This window comes from Trachypithecus francoisi, unplaced genomic scaffold (genome assembly GCF_009764315.1).
Source record: "Trachypithecus francoisi isolate TF-2019V2 unplaced genomic scaffold, Tfra_2.0 Lachesis_group21, whole genome shotgun sequence".
Lineage (NCBI taxonomy): Eukaryota > Metazoa > Chordata > Mammalia > Primates > Cercopithecidae > Trachypithecus > Trachypithecus francoisi.
The window spans coordinates 59401454-59418514 of NW_022681467.1; the positions used below are offsets into that span (position 1 = coordinate 59401454).

General features: G+C 55.5%; 1 protein-coding gene and 1 long non-coding RNA gene across 4 annotated transcripts; one reads left to right on the forward strand and one right to left on the reverse strand.

Annotated features, from left to right (window-relative positions):
* Positions 1-7819: 7819 nt before the first annotated feature.
* PTK6 (protein tyrosine kinase 6) lies at positions 7820-16086 on the reverse strand. 3 transcript variants are annotated; one of them, XM_033187124.1, is made up of 8 exons: positions 15897-16086; positions 14123-14244; positions 13358-13521; positions 12760-12913; positions 11823-11984; positions 9994-10175; positions 9378-9531; positions 7820-9025 (listed from the first exon to the last, which is right to left on the reverse strand). In XM_033187124.1, exons 1-8 carry the CDS (start codon positions 16028-16030, stop codon positions 8838-8840), a joined length of 1260 nt encoding a protein of 419 aa, XP_033043015.1. In that variant the 5' UTR covers positions 16031-16086; the 3' UTR covers positions 7820-8837. The 3 variants fall into 3 exon arrangements, with proteins under 3 accessions (XP_033043015.1, XP_033043014.1, XP_033043013.1); XM_033187123.1 differs by having other exon boundaries at positions 14189-14244; positions 15801-16086; XM_033187122.1 differs by having other exon boundaries at positions 15801-16086.
* On the forward strand, positions 10686-12308 carry LOC117069113. Its single transcript, XR_004431372.1, has 2 exons — positions 10686-10947; positions 11797-12308. It is a non-coding gene; the product is annotated as an uncharacterized LOC117069113 (long non-coding RNA).
* Positions 16087-17061: the final 975 nt, after the last annotated feature.

A 17061-nucleotide genomic window follows, 5' to 3' on the forward strand; every position in this document is an offset into this window, starting at 1 on the left:
TCCAGACCAGGTCCTGAACTTCAGTTTCCTCCGATACCTGCCTACAGCTCACCAAACCATTCTTTCCATTTTTCCTTCCACCATTCCTCATGGAGTCACTGAAAATTAAAGCTGCTCTTTTTCTGAAGCCCTGTAAGCTGAAGCTGCCCTACTTGATACAGACTTCAGAGAAATCTCCCCAGCAACTCTCGTACAGACAGCTTTCATGCCCAGGCTGGGTGCAGCATCTCATGCCTGCAGTCCCAAGGCAGGAGAATTGCTAGAGCCCAGGAGTTCGAGACCAGCCTGGGGAACATAGCAAGACCCTGAATCTACAAAAATAAATAAATGAATAAAATTAGCCAGGTGTGGTGGTGCATTCCTGTAGTCCCAGTTGTTCAGGAGGCTGAAGCAGGAGGATCGCTTGAGCCTGGGAATTCAGGGCTGCGGTGAGCTGTGTTCACGCCATTGCACTCCAGCCTGGATAACAGCAAGACCCTGTCTTCAGAAATAAAAACAAAAACAAAAAATGTTTTCTTAAATCTGGAAAGCAAAATATGAAAGAACCATAATGTTTCAGACAAAAGTCATTAAACAGTAACATCCTCGTCAGACAGTAAACGTCCTCGTCAGTTAATTCCTCCCCATGTCATTAATTCATTAAACAGTAACATCCTCGTCAGACAGTAACATCCTCGTCAGTTAATTCCTCCCCATGTCATTAATTCTTGTTCTGGTTGATCTGGGACAGCACTTTCAAGGACCTGCCAGGCTCCTCCTTCAAGTTCTGGAAATTCTTACCCAGTCCGAGGGTGTGATCTGAACCAGAAACCTGTGCTCGGAGCACCTGTCAGAATCCTTCCCACGAATTTCTTTGAAGAAGAAACAATTTGGGACTAGCTGATTCCAAAGCTTTTAGAAAAAATAAAAGTAAGATAATAGTGAATGACCAAAGACTTAAGATAGCCATGACTCAGGGTCTGATGAGAGTTTATTATATTCACGATACAGTTGGCAAGGAAATGTGGTTATTTCTGTGAGGTACAGCATTTTAATGTAATAACCAAAATTACGACTGATAACATTGAACCAGATTTCTAGAATAACGTGAGAGAGGACATATATCATAGGATAACATATCAGGTTTCTAGGAATTTTATAGAATTTCTGCAACACTCATATCAAAAACAAACCCGTAAATAGAGCCTCCAGAAGATTTAGTGTCACTTATTGTTTCACATGCTTTCCATCTAATGCAGCGCATCAAATAAGCCTGATCAGTTTGACATCTCCGTTTCACAAGGCGGAAGACAAATCCTTTTGAGAAATCCTAGTACCTTTCTAGAAACTCCCAAAATTATTTTTCAAGACTCACTGCAGCCTTGAACTCCCAGGCTCAAGTGATCCTCCCATCCCAGCCTCCCAAGTATCTGGGACTACAGGCTCACACCACCATGTCTGGCTATGTTTTTTATGTTTATTTTTATACAGACGGGGTTTCACTTTGCTGTCCAGGCTGATCTCAAACTCCTGGCTTCCAGTGATCCTCCCACCTCGGCCTCCCAAAGTGCTGGGATTACAGGGGTGAGCCACCGCACCTGGCCTAAAAATACTTAATTCAAAATTTGACTCTAGGGAGTTGTCAAAAATGTCAAAAGGTAAAAACACTTGATTAAATATGATCTTGGCTATCTAATCAAAGTGACAACGATTTTAAAAGGCAAATACAGTAGGTTCCATAGTTATGAGCCAAACTTAGCTATTATAATGTTGAGAAGACAGTTTTCTCAAGTAACAAAAAACCTAATAAAAGACAACATGGGCCGGGCGCGGTGGCTCAAGCCTGTAATCCTAGCACTTTGGGAGGCCGAGACGGGCGGATCACGAGGTCAGGAGATCGAGACCATCCTGGCGAACACGGTGAAACCCCGTCTCTACTAAAAAATACAAAAAACTAGCTGGGCGAGGTGGCGGGCGCCTGTAGTCCCAGCTACTCGGGAGGCTGAGGCAGGAGAATGGCGTGAACCCGGGAGGCGGAGCTTGCAGTGAGCCGAGATCGCACCACTGCACTCCAGCCTGGGCGACAGAGCGAGACTCCGTCTCAAAAAAAAAAAAAAGACAACATGAAGCACAAGAAATTATCTTAAAATTATCTTAAAACACAAAATTGTTGTTTCAGAGCCCAATTATTTAAAAGATAAAACTTTTCGGCCGGGCGTGGTGGCTCAAGCCTGTAATCCCAGCACTTTGGGAGGCCGAGACGGGCGGATCATGAGGTCAGGAGATCAAGACCATCCTGGCTAACACGGTGAAACCCTGTCTCTACTAAAAAAAGTACAAAAAACTAGCCGGGCGAGGTGGCGGGCGCCTGTAGTCCCAGCTACTCTGGAGGCTGAGGCAGGAGAATGGTGTGAACCCGGGAGGTGGAGCTTGCAGTGAGCTGAGATCCGGCCACTACACTCCAGCCTGGGCGACAGGGCGAGACTCCGTCTCAAAAAAAAAAAAAACTTTTCATAATACCAAATTCTGGTTTTGCATCAGTATACTATTAACACTAAAGCTAATTTTAAAGAGAACTTTATCAATAACTTCAGACAATCTTGGCCAGCTTTGACTATACAAGGTAAGATTCATTTTCAAAGATTCCTTTTCCACAAACCTTTACCACTTTTTTTTTTTTTAAACGTCTGCATCAGCTTTTCATTTTCCTCCTCCATCTTCTTTATCTCATTCTGGAAGAACCAGTCATTCTGCTTTAGTAGAGAATTAACAGTGACTACGGTCAATAATTCATTGTACGTGTTAAATAACTAGGCCAGGCGCGGTGGCTCAAGCCTGTAATCCCAGCACTTTGGGAGGCCGAGACGGGCGGATCACGAGGTCAGATTGAGACCATCCTGGCTAACACAGTGAAACCCCGTCTCTACTAAAAAATACAAAAAACTAGCCGGGCGTGGTGGCAGGCGCCTGTAGTCGCAGCTACTCAGGAGGCTGAGGCAGGAGAATGGCGTAAACCCGGGAGGCGGAGCTTGCAGTGAGCTGAGATCCGGCCACTGCACTCCAGCCTCGGCGACAGAGCGAGACTCCGTCTCAAAAAAAAAAAAAAAACTAAAAGTAGAATTGGATTGTTTGTAACATAAAGAGAAGATGCCTGATTGAGCCGAGGGGTCTGCATGTTCCTTGATGTGATTATTACACAGGGTACGGCTGGGTCAACATGACTCAAGTACACCATAAATATATACACCTACTATGTACCCACAAAAATTAAATTTAAATGAAAAAAAAGAAATGGCCCAGACATTGAATATCTATTACTTAATTTAACTTAGAATAACTTTTATTTACTTGTTTTTATTTTATTTTGAGACAGGGTCTTGCTCTGTTGCCCAGGCTGGAGTGCGGTGGTGCGATCACTGCAGCCTCGACCTCCCAGGTTCAAGCTATCCTCTTGCCTCGGCCTCCAGAGTAGCTGGGACCACAGGCAGGTGCCACCACACCCAGCTAAATTTTATTTTTATTTTTTTTAAAGATGGGATATCTGGATCTCCTTATGTTGCCTAGGCTGGTCTCAAACTCCTGGGCTCAAGCAATCCTCCTGCCTTGACCTCCTAAAATATAAAATAACTTTTAAAGTTGCAAATTACCAAAAAGATTTTGGAAACTGTTTATAAGTAGACAGAATTTATAAAACAATTATTGTTTAAAAGTTCATTTATACCGGGCATGGTGGCTCATGCCTGTGATCCCAACACTTTGGAGTCAGAGGTAGGAGGATCGCTTAAGCCCAGGAGTTGGAGGCTGCAGTGAGCTGCGACCACACCACTGCACTTGAGCCTGGGCAATGGTGTCTCTAAAAAGTAAAAATAAAAAATTTTAATTTAGGCTGGTTGTGGTGGCTCACACCTGTAATCCCAGCACTTTGGGAGGCCAAGGCGGGTGGATCACCTGAGGTCAGGAGTTGGAGACCAGCCTGGTCAACATGGCGAAATCCTGTCTCTACTAAAAACATAAAAATTAGCTGGACGTGGTGACAGGCGCCTGTAATCCCAGTTACTCAGGAGGCTGAGGCAGGAGAATCGCTGGAACCCAGCAGGTGGAGGTTGCAGTGAGCTGAGATCACGCCACTGCACTCCAGCCTGGGCCAGAGAGCAAGACTCCTTCTCAAACAAAAAAGTATTTAGAAATGTATTTATAAACTCTATACCACTTATATTCACCTAATTCACTTGTTCTTAACAATTATGGTTGAACTGCTCATGAAGATTTCATGAGACATTAAACAAAACTGGCCATCATCGTGAGTTATTTTTCTTAGTGACCACAAATATCAAAAACATCACAGAAGCAAAGAAACTAGGGCCGGCGCGGCGGCTCCCGCCCGTAATCCCAGCACTTTCCAGGCCGGGCGCGTGGCTCACGCCCGGAATCCCAGCACTTTCCAGGCCAGGCACGTGGCTCACGCCCCTAATCCCAGCACTTTCCAGGCCAGGCGCGGCGGCTCACGCCCGGAATCCCAGCACTTTCCAGGCCAGGCGCGTGGCTCACGCCCGGAATCCCAGCACTTTCCAGGCCAGGCGCGTGGCTCACGCCCGTAATCCCAGCACTTTCCAGGCCGGGCGCGGTGGCTCAAGCCTGTAATCCCAGCATTTTGGGAGGCTGAGGCGGGCAGATCATGAGGTCAGGAGATCGAGACCATCCTGGCTAACACGGTGAAACCCCGTCTCTACTAAAAATACAAAAAATTAGCGGGTGTAGTGGCGGAGCCTGTAGTCCCAGCTACCCGGGAGGTTGAGGCAGGAGAATGGTGTGAACCCGGGAGGCCGAGCTTGCAGTGAGCCGAGATGGTGCCACTGCACTCCAGCCTGGGGAACAGAGCAAGACTCCATCTCAAAATAAAAAAGAAACTAAAAAGAAAAGCATGGGCCGGGCGCGGTGGCTCAAGCCTGTCATCCCAGCACTTTGGGAGGCCGAGACGGGCGGATCACGAGGTCAGGAGATCGAGACCATCCTGGCTAACACGGTGAAACCCCGTCTCTACTAAAAAATACAAAAAAACTAGCTGGGCGAGGTGGCGGCACCTGTAGTCCCAGCTACTCGGGAGGCTGAGGCAGAAGAATGGCGGGAACCCGGGAGGCGGAGCTTGCAGTGAGCTGAGATCCGGCCACTGCACTCCAGCCTGGGTGACAGAGCGAGACTCCGTCTCCAAAAAAAAAAAGAAAAGCATGGTAGTCTCGCTCCTCTGTCCCCTCTGCTCCTCCCCGCACCCTCCTCCTCCCACAGCTGACCTGCGTTAGCAATTCATTTTTACTGTGTATTCTGCTGTTAGTTTGGGTTTATAGTTTTACGGTCTTAAAGACTGAGTGGCGGTAACATAAACTTGTTTTACTACTAAGCCCAGAACAAAACAAATTATACCTGCATTGTATTTAATGCTGACAATTCTGAAGCCATTCCTTTTTTAATTTTACCAACATTCTTAAAACTAGTTTTATTTACCAAAGATTATCCCAGATCACAAACACTTATTTTAAAAATTTGGCACCGGGTGCGGTGGCTCACGCCTGTAATCCCAGCACTTTGGGAGGCCAAGGCGGGCGGATCACAAGGTCAGGAGATCGAGACCATCCTGGCTAACACGGTGAAACCCCATCTCTACTAAAAAATACAAAAAAACTAGCTGGGCGAGGTGGCGGGCGCCTGTAGTCCCAGCTACTAGGAGGCTGAGGCAGGAGAATGGTGTGAACCTGGGAGGCGGAGCTTGCAGTGAGCAGAGATCAGGCCACTGCACTCCAGCCTGGGTGACAGAGTAAGACTCCGTCTCAAAAAAAAAAAAAATTTGGCTTAGTTTCTATATTTCTCAGATTTTAGGAATGTTTTATTTACATAAGTACTTGTCTATCTGTAAGCCAAACTGAATATAACTTTTTAAAGATATTTTATAAATTAATTTGGTAATACCATCTGAGAAAAATCATGAATACATAATATAAACACATATATACATAAAGAATACATAAACAGATACAAAACAGATCTTACAGCTATTGTTTTAGAATTTTTATTCTCAAGTCAGTAAAACATAGGTGTCTCTTCAATTTTTTTTTTATTTTTTGAGACAGGGTCTCCAAGCTGGAGTTCAGTGGTGCAATCACGGCTCACTGCAGCCTCGACCTCCTGGGCTCAAGGGATCCTCCTGCCTCAGCCTCATGAGTAGCTGGGACTGCAGGTGAATGCCACCACGCCTGGCTAATTTTGTGTGTGTGGGGGGGGGGTAGAGATGGGGTCTGTCTCTGCTACCCAAGCTGGTCTTTCCTCATATTTCTCTCCAAGGTGTGTTTCTGGCCAAAATGAGACGAGTTAAGATTCCTCACTCAGATGGCTAAAGTTGTTTACTAATATTTGTGGAAAAGACTTCTAAGAGTTTTTATTTGCCCAGTTTTCAGTAAGTTTTTCCCCCGAGGACAGTCATCTCACTGAAGTTTGTATTTTCAAAAAGATGATTCAGGTTTTAGAAGAGACGAGGTAGAAAATTTACATCTCGAAGGCACAGAGAAAAACCTGTGTTCTCAGAAGGAGTCGGGGACATGTTTAAGGTCAGACTGGGTCATCCTTGAGGAGGCCGTGGACTGGGTTTCCAGGAGCCACCGGGAGAGCTCCAGGAGCCGCAGCCTAGCTCAGCCTTCCCAGCCTCAGGCAGTTGCTTCTTGGGAGCAGAAAGCCCTGAAGTCCCCGTGCCAGGGCCGGTGTGGGAAGGGAGAGCTCTGGTGGGGGGGACATAGCTGTCAGAACCATGCAGGAAGAGGACATGGCGAGGACGGGAGGGGGCCAGACGGGAGAACAGAGCTGGCAAAAGGAGGAATGAGGAGTGAAAGCAGATGGAGAGAAGAGGCTCAGAGGAGTGGCCATCGGAAGCTCCCATGGACACCAGGAAGGTCCAGCAGGGAGTGGGCAGAGCTGGTGGAGCCAACGCCCCCAGGGCTTCCAGAAGAGTTTCCTGTGACCGAGAAGCTGGAGAAGCAGGAGCCAGTGAGAGAAGAGAGAGGCCTTGGGGCTGGGCACGGTGGCTCACGCCTGTAATCCCAACCCTTTGGGAGGCTGAGGTGGGCAGATCACCTGAGGTCAGGAGTTTGAAACCAGCGTGGCCAACATGGTAAAACCCCATCTCTACTAAAAATACAAAAATTAGGCAGGCGTGGTGGCGGGTGCTTGTAATCTAGCTACTCGGGAAACTGAGGCAGGAGAATGGCTTGAACCCAGGAGGCGGAGATTGCAGTGACCTGAGATCGCGCCACTGCACTCCAGTTTGGGTGACAGCAAGACTCCATCTCAAAACAAACAACAAACAAACAAAGATTATATATATGACCTATCAGTTTCTCATTAAGTCAACTTTTGACCAGAAAACTTTTTTTAAAAAATCCTTTCAAATATCCTATTATCCTATTTCTGCTGGAAGAAACAGTAAGTGTTATTTGTGGCAGTACTGAACTCTTTTTTGTTCTACCTTTTTTTTTTTTTTTTTAAGACGGAGTCTTGCTCTGTCGCCCAGGCTGGAGTGCAGTGGCGCTATCTTGGCTCACTGCAAGCTCCACCTCCCGGGTCCACGCCATTCTCCTGCCTCAGTCTCCTGAGTAGCTGGGACCACAGGCGCCGCCACCACACTCGGCTAAATTTTGTATTTTTAGTAGAGACGGGGTTTCACCGTGTTTGCCAGGATGGTCTCAATCTCCTGACCTCGTGATCCGCCCGCCTCAGCCTCCCAAAGTGCTGGGATTACAGACGTGAGCCACCGCGCCTGGCCTGTTCTTCTTTTAAACAAAAAAGACTTTCAGGTGAGTCAAAAGCAAAACCAGTAAGCTTTTTATGACTTAATCATGGATGAAAGAGACACCTTCAAAAGCAGGTGCAAAGGAGGCAGCCCCCCAGCCCGGAACCACCCCACAGACAGCAGAGAAGGGCCCTTGTCAGGGCAGGAGTCAGGAGTGCTTTCCAGCACTGACCCAGCAACAAAGGTGGAGGTGGGAAAAGCCCCTCGTGGATGGGGAACCTCTTATTACAAACCCCCTAAGAGCTGGCGCCTTGGACAGTGATGCTCGGCCTGGTGGAAACTAGGGAGAGAGTTCTCACTGGTCATAAAGCCAGGCTCTCGAGATACAAGACAAACAGGAAAGAAACACCTGTCCCTGGGAGGAAATCACCTGTGGGCACCAAAACCAAATTTACACACGAGTCGCGAGCCACACGCATGACTTTCTCCTGCCAAGCTGAGCTGGGAAAAGCAGCGACAAGACGTGTTTGCCTCCCACCCTCAGCCGGGTCCTGCAGACAGAATCCAGAGAGCGGGCTGTGGTCAGAATCCCCTCTGACCTCGGCTGGCTTCGTGTCAGTCTCCTGGGATCTCACCCGCAGGCTCCGGAGCAGGCTGCCTGTCAGCAGCTGAGACCCGAGGCACACACGACGGAGGAACGAGAGCACACGCGTGTGTGGGACGCGGACACTCCACGTTTCACACGACGGAGGGATGAGAGCACACGCGTGTATGGGACGCAGGCACTCCACGTTTCACACGATGGAGGAATGAGCACACGTGTGTATGGGACGCGGACACTCCACGTTTCACACGACGGAGGGACGAGAGCACACGCGTGTATGGGACGCGGACACTCCACGTTTCACACGACGGAGGGACGAGAGCACATGTGTGTGTGGGACGCGGACACTCCACGTTTGTGAACCTTTCCTGCACCCATCACCTCAGTAAACCCTAGGGTGGCGTGTGGGCCTTGACCCCAGGTCCAGGCCCTCTGCCCAGGGCCCTCCTCAGCAGGGCCCGACTGGGCCCGCTCCACAGCAGCTCAGGTCGGGTTCTCGTAGCTGGTGAAGCTGGAAAGCCTCTCCCGCAGAGCCTTGAAGCAGGGTCTCTGCTCAGGGTCCCTGCACCAGCATGTCAGCATCAGCTTGTGCACGCTGGGCGGGCACTCCAGAGGGCAGGGCATGCGGTAGCCGGCATCCACCCTCAGGAAGGCCTCATGGTTGGACATGCCTGTGGCCGACAGGGATGAGAAGAGCTGGGGCCCACCTGCCCACCTTCCCCAGGAAGCCACACCAGCCACCCACTGCACCTCCCTGGGGCCTTCCCCGCAGCCTCGGCTGCCATGCCTTGGCGCCACCCAGCACACTGTCCGCTGCTAACACCTCCCCCTGGATGGGGCTCCAACGGGCAGCTCCAGGCACCGGCCTGGGTGCTCAGAGAATGGTGCAGGTGTGGAGTTCAGGTGATGGCTGGTGGCGGAGGGTCCTGCAGCCCGTGGGGACCACCCCACCATCCCTGCTGGCCACCCAGGACCTCCCCCACTCTGTCTCCCATGCCCAGTCAGGGACACTGGGGGCAGTACCTGGGTAGGGCACCTGACCCCTGCTGAAAATCTCGTGCAGGAGAACCCCGAAGGACCACACGTCGGATTTGGTGGAGTAATGGCCTCGGGAGAGCGCTTCGGGGGCCGTCCACTTGTAGGGGACGTTGCGGTCATGGGAGAGGTAGACGTCCTCCTGCAATCAGGCTGCGCTGAGTGGGCCGCGGGGGGCTGCCTGTGCCCTGCCCCTGAAGCATGACGGGCACAGCGGCCGCACTGCCCCAGCACGCACGCACGGCCGCTGCAGCTAAGACCGCGCTGGGGCCTGACCATCTTCAGGAGCCCAGCTTCCCCTGGGATTCCAGGTGCGTGGGGCTGGGAAGGCCCGGGGGTCAGGGAACTGGGAGGCTCCCAGGCCGTCAGAGGGGCCCAGGACTGGGCCAGTGAACGAGGCACGTGAACAAGGCAGCGGTTGCATGGTGGGCCCTGCTGCGTGCGCCATTCGGAATGGGGGCCCCACCAGACTCACGGTGGCTTCCCACCTCCCTGCTCAGCCCGGGCTCCCGAGGGCAGGGGCCACATCCTGCTCCCAGCCGAGTCCCCAGCCCCACACACAGGAAGCCCCGAGCCTTCCGGCCACGCCCTCCGAGGGCCTTACCTTGATGAGCCTGGCTAGCCCGAAGTCCCCAACTTTGCAGAGGGTGTTTTCCCCGACGAGGATGTTCCTGGCGGCCAGGTCCCGGTGGATGTAATTCTGAGACTCCAGGTAACACATGCCCTCAGCCACCTGCCAGGCGATGTCCAGCAGCTCCGAAACGGGCAGGACTCTCTCATCAGAATCTGCAGAGGGGAGTGGAGCCTGGGGTCAGCTGAGCCAGCTGCGGTAGGGACGGGGTGGGGAGGCTGGGCTGTGTCTCAGCTGCCTCCAGGCTCTGCGGCCTCAGAGGAGGGGCCGGGCAAAGGGCAGCTGGCCTGGTTGAAAATTGGAACTGCAGGTCAGCCGCCACCCTTCTGGAAGGCAACTGTGTGTCAAGAACCAAGGAGCAGGCCGGGCGCAGGGCTCACGCCTGTCATCCCAGCACTTTGGGAGGCCGAGGCGGGTGGATCACGAGGTCAGGAGGTCAAGACCATCCTGGCGAACATGGTGAAACTCCGTCTGTACTAAAAATACAAAAAATTAGCCAGGTGTGGTGGTGGCGCCTGTAGTCCCATCTACTCGGGAGGCTGAGGCAAGAGAATGGTGTGAACCTGGGAAGCGGAGCCTGCAGTGAGCCAAGATCGCGCCACTCACTCCAGCCTGGATGATAGAGTGAGACTCCGTCTCAGAAAAAAAAAAAAAAAAAAAAAAAAACAAGGAGCGGTTCTAGTGGCCTAGCCAGTGATTTCCTTTCTGGAAGTTTGCTGTGACGCGGGAGGAGCTTGATGCGGAAGGACCAGCGAAGAAGCTCATGACTGCGTGATGTAGGCGGCAGGAACTCGAGCAGGAGAATGGCTGAGTGACAGCAGCATGCGGCCTGGTGGTGCCTGTTACCCCACATTCCATCCCGGAGGACCCTGAAGGGCGTGGGGACCGTCTGAGATGATCACGGAGCCTTTCGCTCAGAGCTCAAACGTGAGTGGTGCCTCAGTGTAGCTCTCCTCAGACACACATGGCATTTTTCCTCCGCCACAACGTTCCCTCCCATTCTAACATCGGAATCCAAACTGCGTCTTCACGCACGGGCATCTCAATTCCCTGACAGGGATTGTCTTTTTTTTTTTTTTTTTTTTGAGACGGAGTCTTGCCCTGTCGCCCAGGCTGGAGTGCAGTGGCCGGATCTCAGCTCACTGCAAGCTCCACCTCCTGGGTTCACGCTATTCTCCTGCCTCAGCCTCTGGAGTAGCTGGGACTACAGGCGCCGCCACCTCGCCCGGCTAGTTTTTTTTTGTATTTTTTAGTAGAGACGGGGTTTCACTGTGTTAGCCAGGATGGTCTCGATCTCCTGACCTCGTGATCCACCCGTCTTGGCCTCCCAAAGTGCTGGGATTACAGGCGTGAGCCACCGCGCCCGGCCAGATTGTCTTTGATTTTGGTGATAAAGGTAATAATGGAACTTAGAGACAATGAAGTCTTTGAGCCAATGCGATTTGTGTGTGTGTGTGTGTCTGTGTGTGCCTGGTGTGTCCGTGTGATCTGTCTGTGTGTCTGTGTGTGTGTGTCCGTGTGATCTGTCTTGTTTGCATGTCTGTGTGTGCATGTGTGTCTGTGTGTGCATCTGTGTGTGTGCGCGTGTGTCTGTGTGTGTCTGTGTGTGTCTGCGTGTGTCTGTGTGTGCATGTGTCTCTGTGTGTGTGCATATGTGTGTGTGCGCATTTGTCTGTGTCTGCGTGTGTGTGTGTCTGTGTGTGTATGTGTGTGTGTGCGTGCAGACATGGGGGGGTATGTGCACTTTATTTCCTCATGCACCCCCTCTACCTCCAGCGAGAGCCCCAGCCCGTGCCACTCACCACGAAGCAGCTCCAGCAGGCTGCCCTTGACCATGAGCTCCGTGATGATGTACACAGGGTCCCCCGCGGACACCACGGCGTACAGTGCCAGGATGTGTTTGTGCCGCAGCTTCTTCATGGCCTGGATCTCCGACTGCAGCGTCTGCTGGTGCAGGAGGTTGTCTGCGGGGATGGGTGGCCTTGGTGGGTGTAGCCCCTGACCCTCCTCTGGCCCCAAGGAAGAGGCCAAGGCAAGGCTCTGCCCACACACTCAGCAGCTGTGCAGAACACACGGAGCTCCTGCCCCCGACAGGGCACCTGGCTCCTGCGGCCACGAAATGGCGGACACAGCCGGCCCCACAAGCCCCCAGCCTGGCGTACCCATGGGGCCGTGGTGGCCACCCGATGTCTTCCTGCGCCCGGCCCAGATCTCTGACGTGGAGGCCAGACCTCTGCTGGGGCCCAGGGAATTTCCGGGGAAGCTTTTCTTTGTGAGAGGGAGTCTCACTCTGTCGCCCAGGCTGGAGTGCAGTGGTGCCATCTCGGCTCACTGCAAGCTCCACCTCCCGGGTTCATGCCATTCTCCTGCCTCAGCCTCCCGAGTAGCTGGGACTACAGGCTCATGCCTCCACACTCGGCTAATTTTTGTATTTTTAATAGAGACAGGGTTTCCCCATGTTGGCCAGGTTGGTCTCAAACTCCTGACCTCGTGATTCGCCCACCTCGGCCTCCCAAAGTGCCGGGATTACAGGTGTCAGCCACTGTGCCGGGCCTAAAATTTTCTTTTATAATAAACGTATTTAGGTAAAAACACAGGTGCAGTTGAAAGGGAACCACTCCCGCATGGATGCTGTGGGTGCTGCGTGGGGCTTGAGGCCGGAGGTCCCTGTTGGCAGGGCGGGAGGGTGGCCCAGGGCGGGCACGGGGCTACACAGAGCCCTGACCGGGGCTCACTCACCTCGAGAAATCACCTTAATGGCCACCTGGACCCGGTCTTTCCAGAGCCCCTCGAAGACCTCCCCAAAGTAGCCGGACCCCAGCTTCCTGCAGAGTGTGAACTCCTCCCTCGGCCTCTCCCAGTCATCCCAGTGGGGCAGGGGCTCAGGCTCATGCTGGAGGGAGAGTCGGGGACACAGGGCAGGGGCTCATCCTTCAGGAACTGCCAGTCTGAAGCCAGCACAGGGAGCCTGGATTTAGCCTCAGATTTAGGGCCACGTTCAGCTTGGGTTGGGGGTGTCTGAGTGTCTGACACGAGGCTAGACTCTCCCGGTGGCTGCCCCAAGCCCAGCACAAAACACCCGGAGAGACTGAAGCCAGGACCCTGCAGAGTGCAGCTGGCCTCTCCGAGAGTGGCCAGGCCCAGGGGTGGTCTCCTGGCCTCACCAACTCAGGCAAACACCTGTGTTCTGCAGAACCACGGGCTTTCCTCCAGCGGGCCACAGGTCAGTGAGTCAGGACCCCTCCCGTGCTGCCTGGCCAACCTCTCCCAGTAGGAAACGCCAGCCTGTGACCCCCCAGCCTGACCCTGTACAACCAAGTCAGGGCGGAGCGGCTACCTTCCGGCAGGGCGCGGCCAGCCGCAGGCCGTGGGACAGGCTCTGGGCCCTGTGGTAGTTCACAAGCTCAGGCAGGTTGGGGAAGGACACCGCCTCGTTCAGGTGCAGCTGGCCCCCGGCTCGCCGCCAGATCTTGTAGTGCCGCACAGCCTGCGCGTCCCGCACTGGGAAGGAGAGCGTGAGCGGCGTCACCGCCCCACTCCAGGGCCTCCCTGCGCGTCCCCAGCCCTGCCTGCTGGCCACACCTGCTCAGAGCTTCTGGGTCCTCACAGTTGCTCTTGGTGCTTCCTCAGTACCCACCCCTGCGTCCCCTCCCTTGAAACGGCTCCCTCCTGCCCCGCACGCTCTGGCCGAACTCTCTGGCCCCTCCTGCCCCCGTGCCAGGCAGCCAATGGCCTCTGCCTGGATGGCAGCTGCCTGAAATCCCAGCCACACTGAGATCCTCGGGGGCAGGAATGGGGTTTCTTCGTGCCTCATGCACCCCAGACTCAGGGTCTCATGCTGGACGAGGTTCCCACAGGTGCCAGGACCTCCCATGAGTGCCTCAGGCAGGGCTGGCCGGAGAAGACCCTGCCCTCCCAGGGAGGGGCCCTGCCCCATGACTGCCCCAGGCCCTAGGGAGGAGCAGGCCAGGTGGGCGGAGGGGATGGGGGCTCCCTGGAGAGGAGCCCATGTCCCCAGTCACAGCCCGAGGGAGCCGGGTTCACCACGTGGATGGGAGGGCTTAGAGCAAGGAGCCCCCGCAGGCTCGGAGGCCGGGCGCACCCGACAGGACGTAGTCGGCGCCTGGCTTCTCGCTGACCCTGATCAGGAAGGTGCCGGCGGCGTTACCCTCGGCCTGCAGCAGATGCACAGCTTCTGAGCGGGAGATGCAGCCAAAGAACCACCTGCAGGGGAGGAGTCGTCTGAGCCTGTGCGGACCTGGGCCCACCCCACGTGGACCCCCGCGGGCCCCAGCCTGCCCACCTGAAACCCCAGCCACCCTTGCCTGCCACCTCAAGCTCCCAGCCCTGACCACAGCTGCTCTTGGGAGCTGTCGCTGACCCAGACGCCCTGAATGTCCCAAATGGCCAGGACAGGCCTCTGAGGACCCAGCGGGGGGAGAGGCAGGCTTGACCACACCCTGCCCTGAGTGGCCCGTGTCTAGGGGTCAGAGCCTAGGGTGGAGTTGGGGAGGGCAGCTGAGCAGTAGGGCTGCCCAGAGCTGGCTGCACACACACCCACGTGTGACACGTACACACATGCACTCACACAGTTGCATACCCCCACACGTGCGCACGGTTCACCCGCACACCTGAGCACACACACACACACGCATGCGGGTTCACTGACCCACAGTCCCTCACACACACTGACTCCCGGCTGCAGGGTGTGGCCAGCCCTGGACTGTGGACTTCCAGGTGGAGCTCCCAGAAGCTCCAGGAGACCTGTGCCTGGCCCTTTGTGACTCTGACTCCCTCAGGCCACTGGAACACGGACCCCGGTGACCTGTGCCCGGCCCTTTGTGAATCTGACTCCCTCAGGCCACTGGAACACAGACCCCACACGAAGACCACTGCCCAGCACGGAGCCCCTGGGGTCTACCCCCTCCGCTTCTGCACAGCTGGGAGCACTGCCCCACTCATCCCTCCAATCACCTGGCCTCCTTCCTACTCCTCACCTGGGCGAGTTCTCCGGGCCTCAGGTTCTTTGCATCTGGGAGCTGACCAGCCTCTGGCCAGACCCTATCCCTGCACCCCTGCTCCCTAGCGAGGTGGTGGGTCCGGATGTGATAGAGGGGTCGTCACCATGGGCCCCTGCCCAATGGCCTCTTTACAGCCTCCCCTGCGTGTTGCTTGGGTCCCCCAGGAACTAACCCTACACAGCCCGTGATTCATGCACGCACCACAGTAGGTACCCAATCAATGATGAGAAAAGCAGGAGTGTGAGTCGTAGAAATCCCTCCCCCAGACCCTCCCCAGCCTGAGCTCCGAGCAGCCATGGAAGCCGAGGCCAGACCACACCAGCTGCTGTCTGGTTCCTCGCAGGGCACAACAGGCAGGAAGTTTGCCTGGCAGCCGGCCTGCTCCCCTAACTAGGTCGTGTGTCTGGTTCTGGCAGTTCGGAAACTGAGCAAGCTTCGTTCCCCCAAAGGCCCTGGAACGCCCCAACAGACCTTGTCACTGGCCACTGGACCCTTAGAAGTCCACCCTGGACCTCTGTCCTCCATGGGTCCTGGGAGAGCAGTGTCTACCACCGAGCTGTGACAAGGATGAGCCCAAGGAAGGGGCCATGCCCTCTGAGCCCCCTGCTCCAACTCCTGTAGCGACGGTCCTGTGGGCACTCCACAGGAGCCGGGGTCCCCACCTTCCTGGGCCTCCCTGGGGCCAGCCCAGAGCCCTGTCCCTCCCTTGTGCCTGGAGGGCGGCCTGCGCCAAAGCTCCCAGGAGCTCAGGACACGCACGGTTCCGACTCCACGGTCTCCCTCTCGACCAGGTAGCTGTGGGGCACATAGCCCTGGGCCACAGCCCCACCCGCCTCGTCCAGCAGCGTGGCCCACCACCACTGCTCCTCCTTCCTGGCCACGTAGAAGACGTCCCCCGCTTGGAAGCTCAGCTCCTCGTCCGTCCGGGCCTTGAAGTCCCAGAGGCCCACATACTTGGGGCCCAGGTGAGCCTGGTCCCGGGACACCATGGCTGGCGCAGTGGCAGGACCAGGCTGTGGCCCAGCTGGAGCACCTAGGGCTGGGCATGGCAGGCGGGCGGTCCCACTTCCTCGTGACAGGCAGGGAAGCAGCCACACCCAGCACCCACAGGCGCTCGAGAGCACCCCAGCTCCTCCTGAGGGCCCAGCTGGCCCCACGAGTCCTCACGCCCGCTGGGGCCCATCTGGGCACTTAGTGCCCCCGCCATGGGAACCTGCTGGGCAAGCAGCCACAGGGCCGGCCTGAGCGCAGGAGAGGGATGGAGGAGCACTCCCCAGTTGGGGCTTCTCGGGGGTCCAACTTGTGGACACTCAGGCACTCAGGGAACCCAAGGGACCCTTGGAAATGAGCCTTGCAGCCTGAGGGCAGGAAGGTGAGGGCTGCAGGTGCTGCCTTCCCAACCCTCAGAGCTGTGGGGGCACAGGTGGGGGCTTCTCTCCCCACTTCTGGAAGCTTCTCCTCCACCCGTTGGTGCCTCCCCTCACCCAGCCCCAGACTCCACCCCTGAGCACGGGGCCCAATGCCAGGAGCTGCTGTGGGCGGGCATCCTGAGAGCCGCCTCATGGGCAGGCCCGCCCTCGGGTAAGGGCCAAGCAGGGAAGAGGGATTGGAGTCAGGGCAGTGACAGCTGTGTGGGTCGGCCGGGAGGACTTCCCGGAAGAGGAGGGCCCAAGGGTTTTGGGGGATCCCTGGGGAAGCAGAGCCAGGGGCACCCGCAGCTGAAGGGCATTGCCTTCCTCCACACGGACGCCAGGGGGCAGGGAAGGACCGTGAGTGTGGCCTGGAAGCGCCCACAGCGCTGGGGCCCAGGGCCGCAGCTCCCTCCCAGGCAGCTCCTCCAGCCTCCAGCCTCTGTCTCCTCCTGCCCAGCCCCATGACCCCTGCTCCCTTCCAGCTCACCTCCCCTCTTCCCACCCATGCCTGAGTGAGCCCTGGCGTGACCCGCACCTGGACCCAAAGGCCGCCTGCCCCCCAGCCCCTGAGACTCAAGACACCCCCTCCCCAAGAGCCCCTGCCCGCC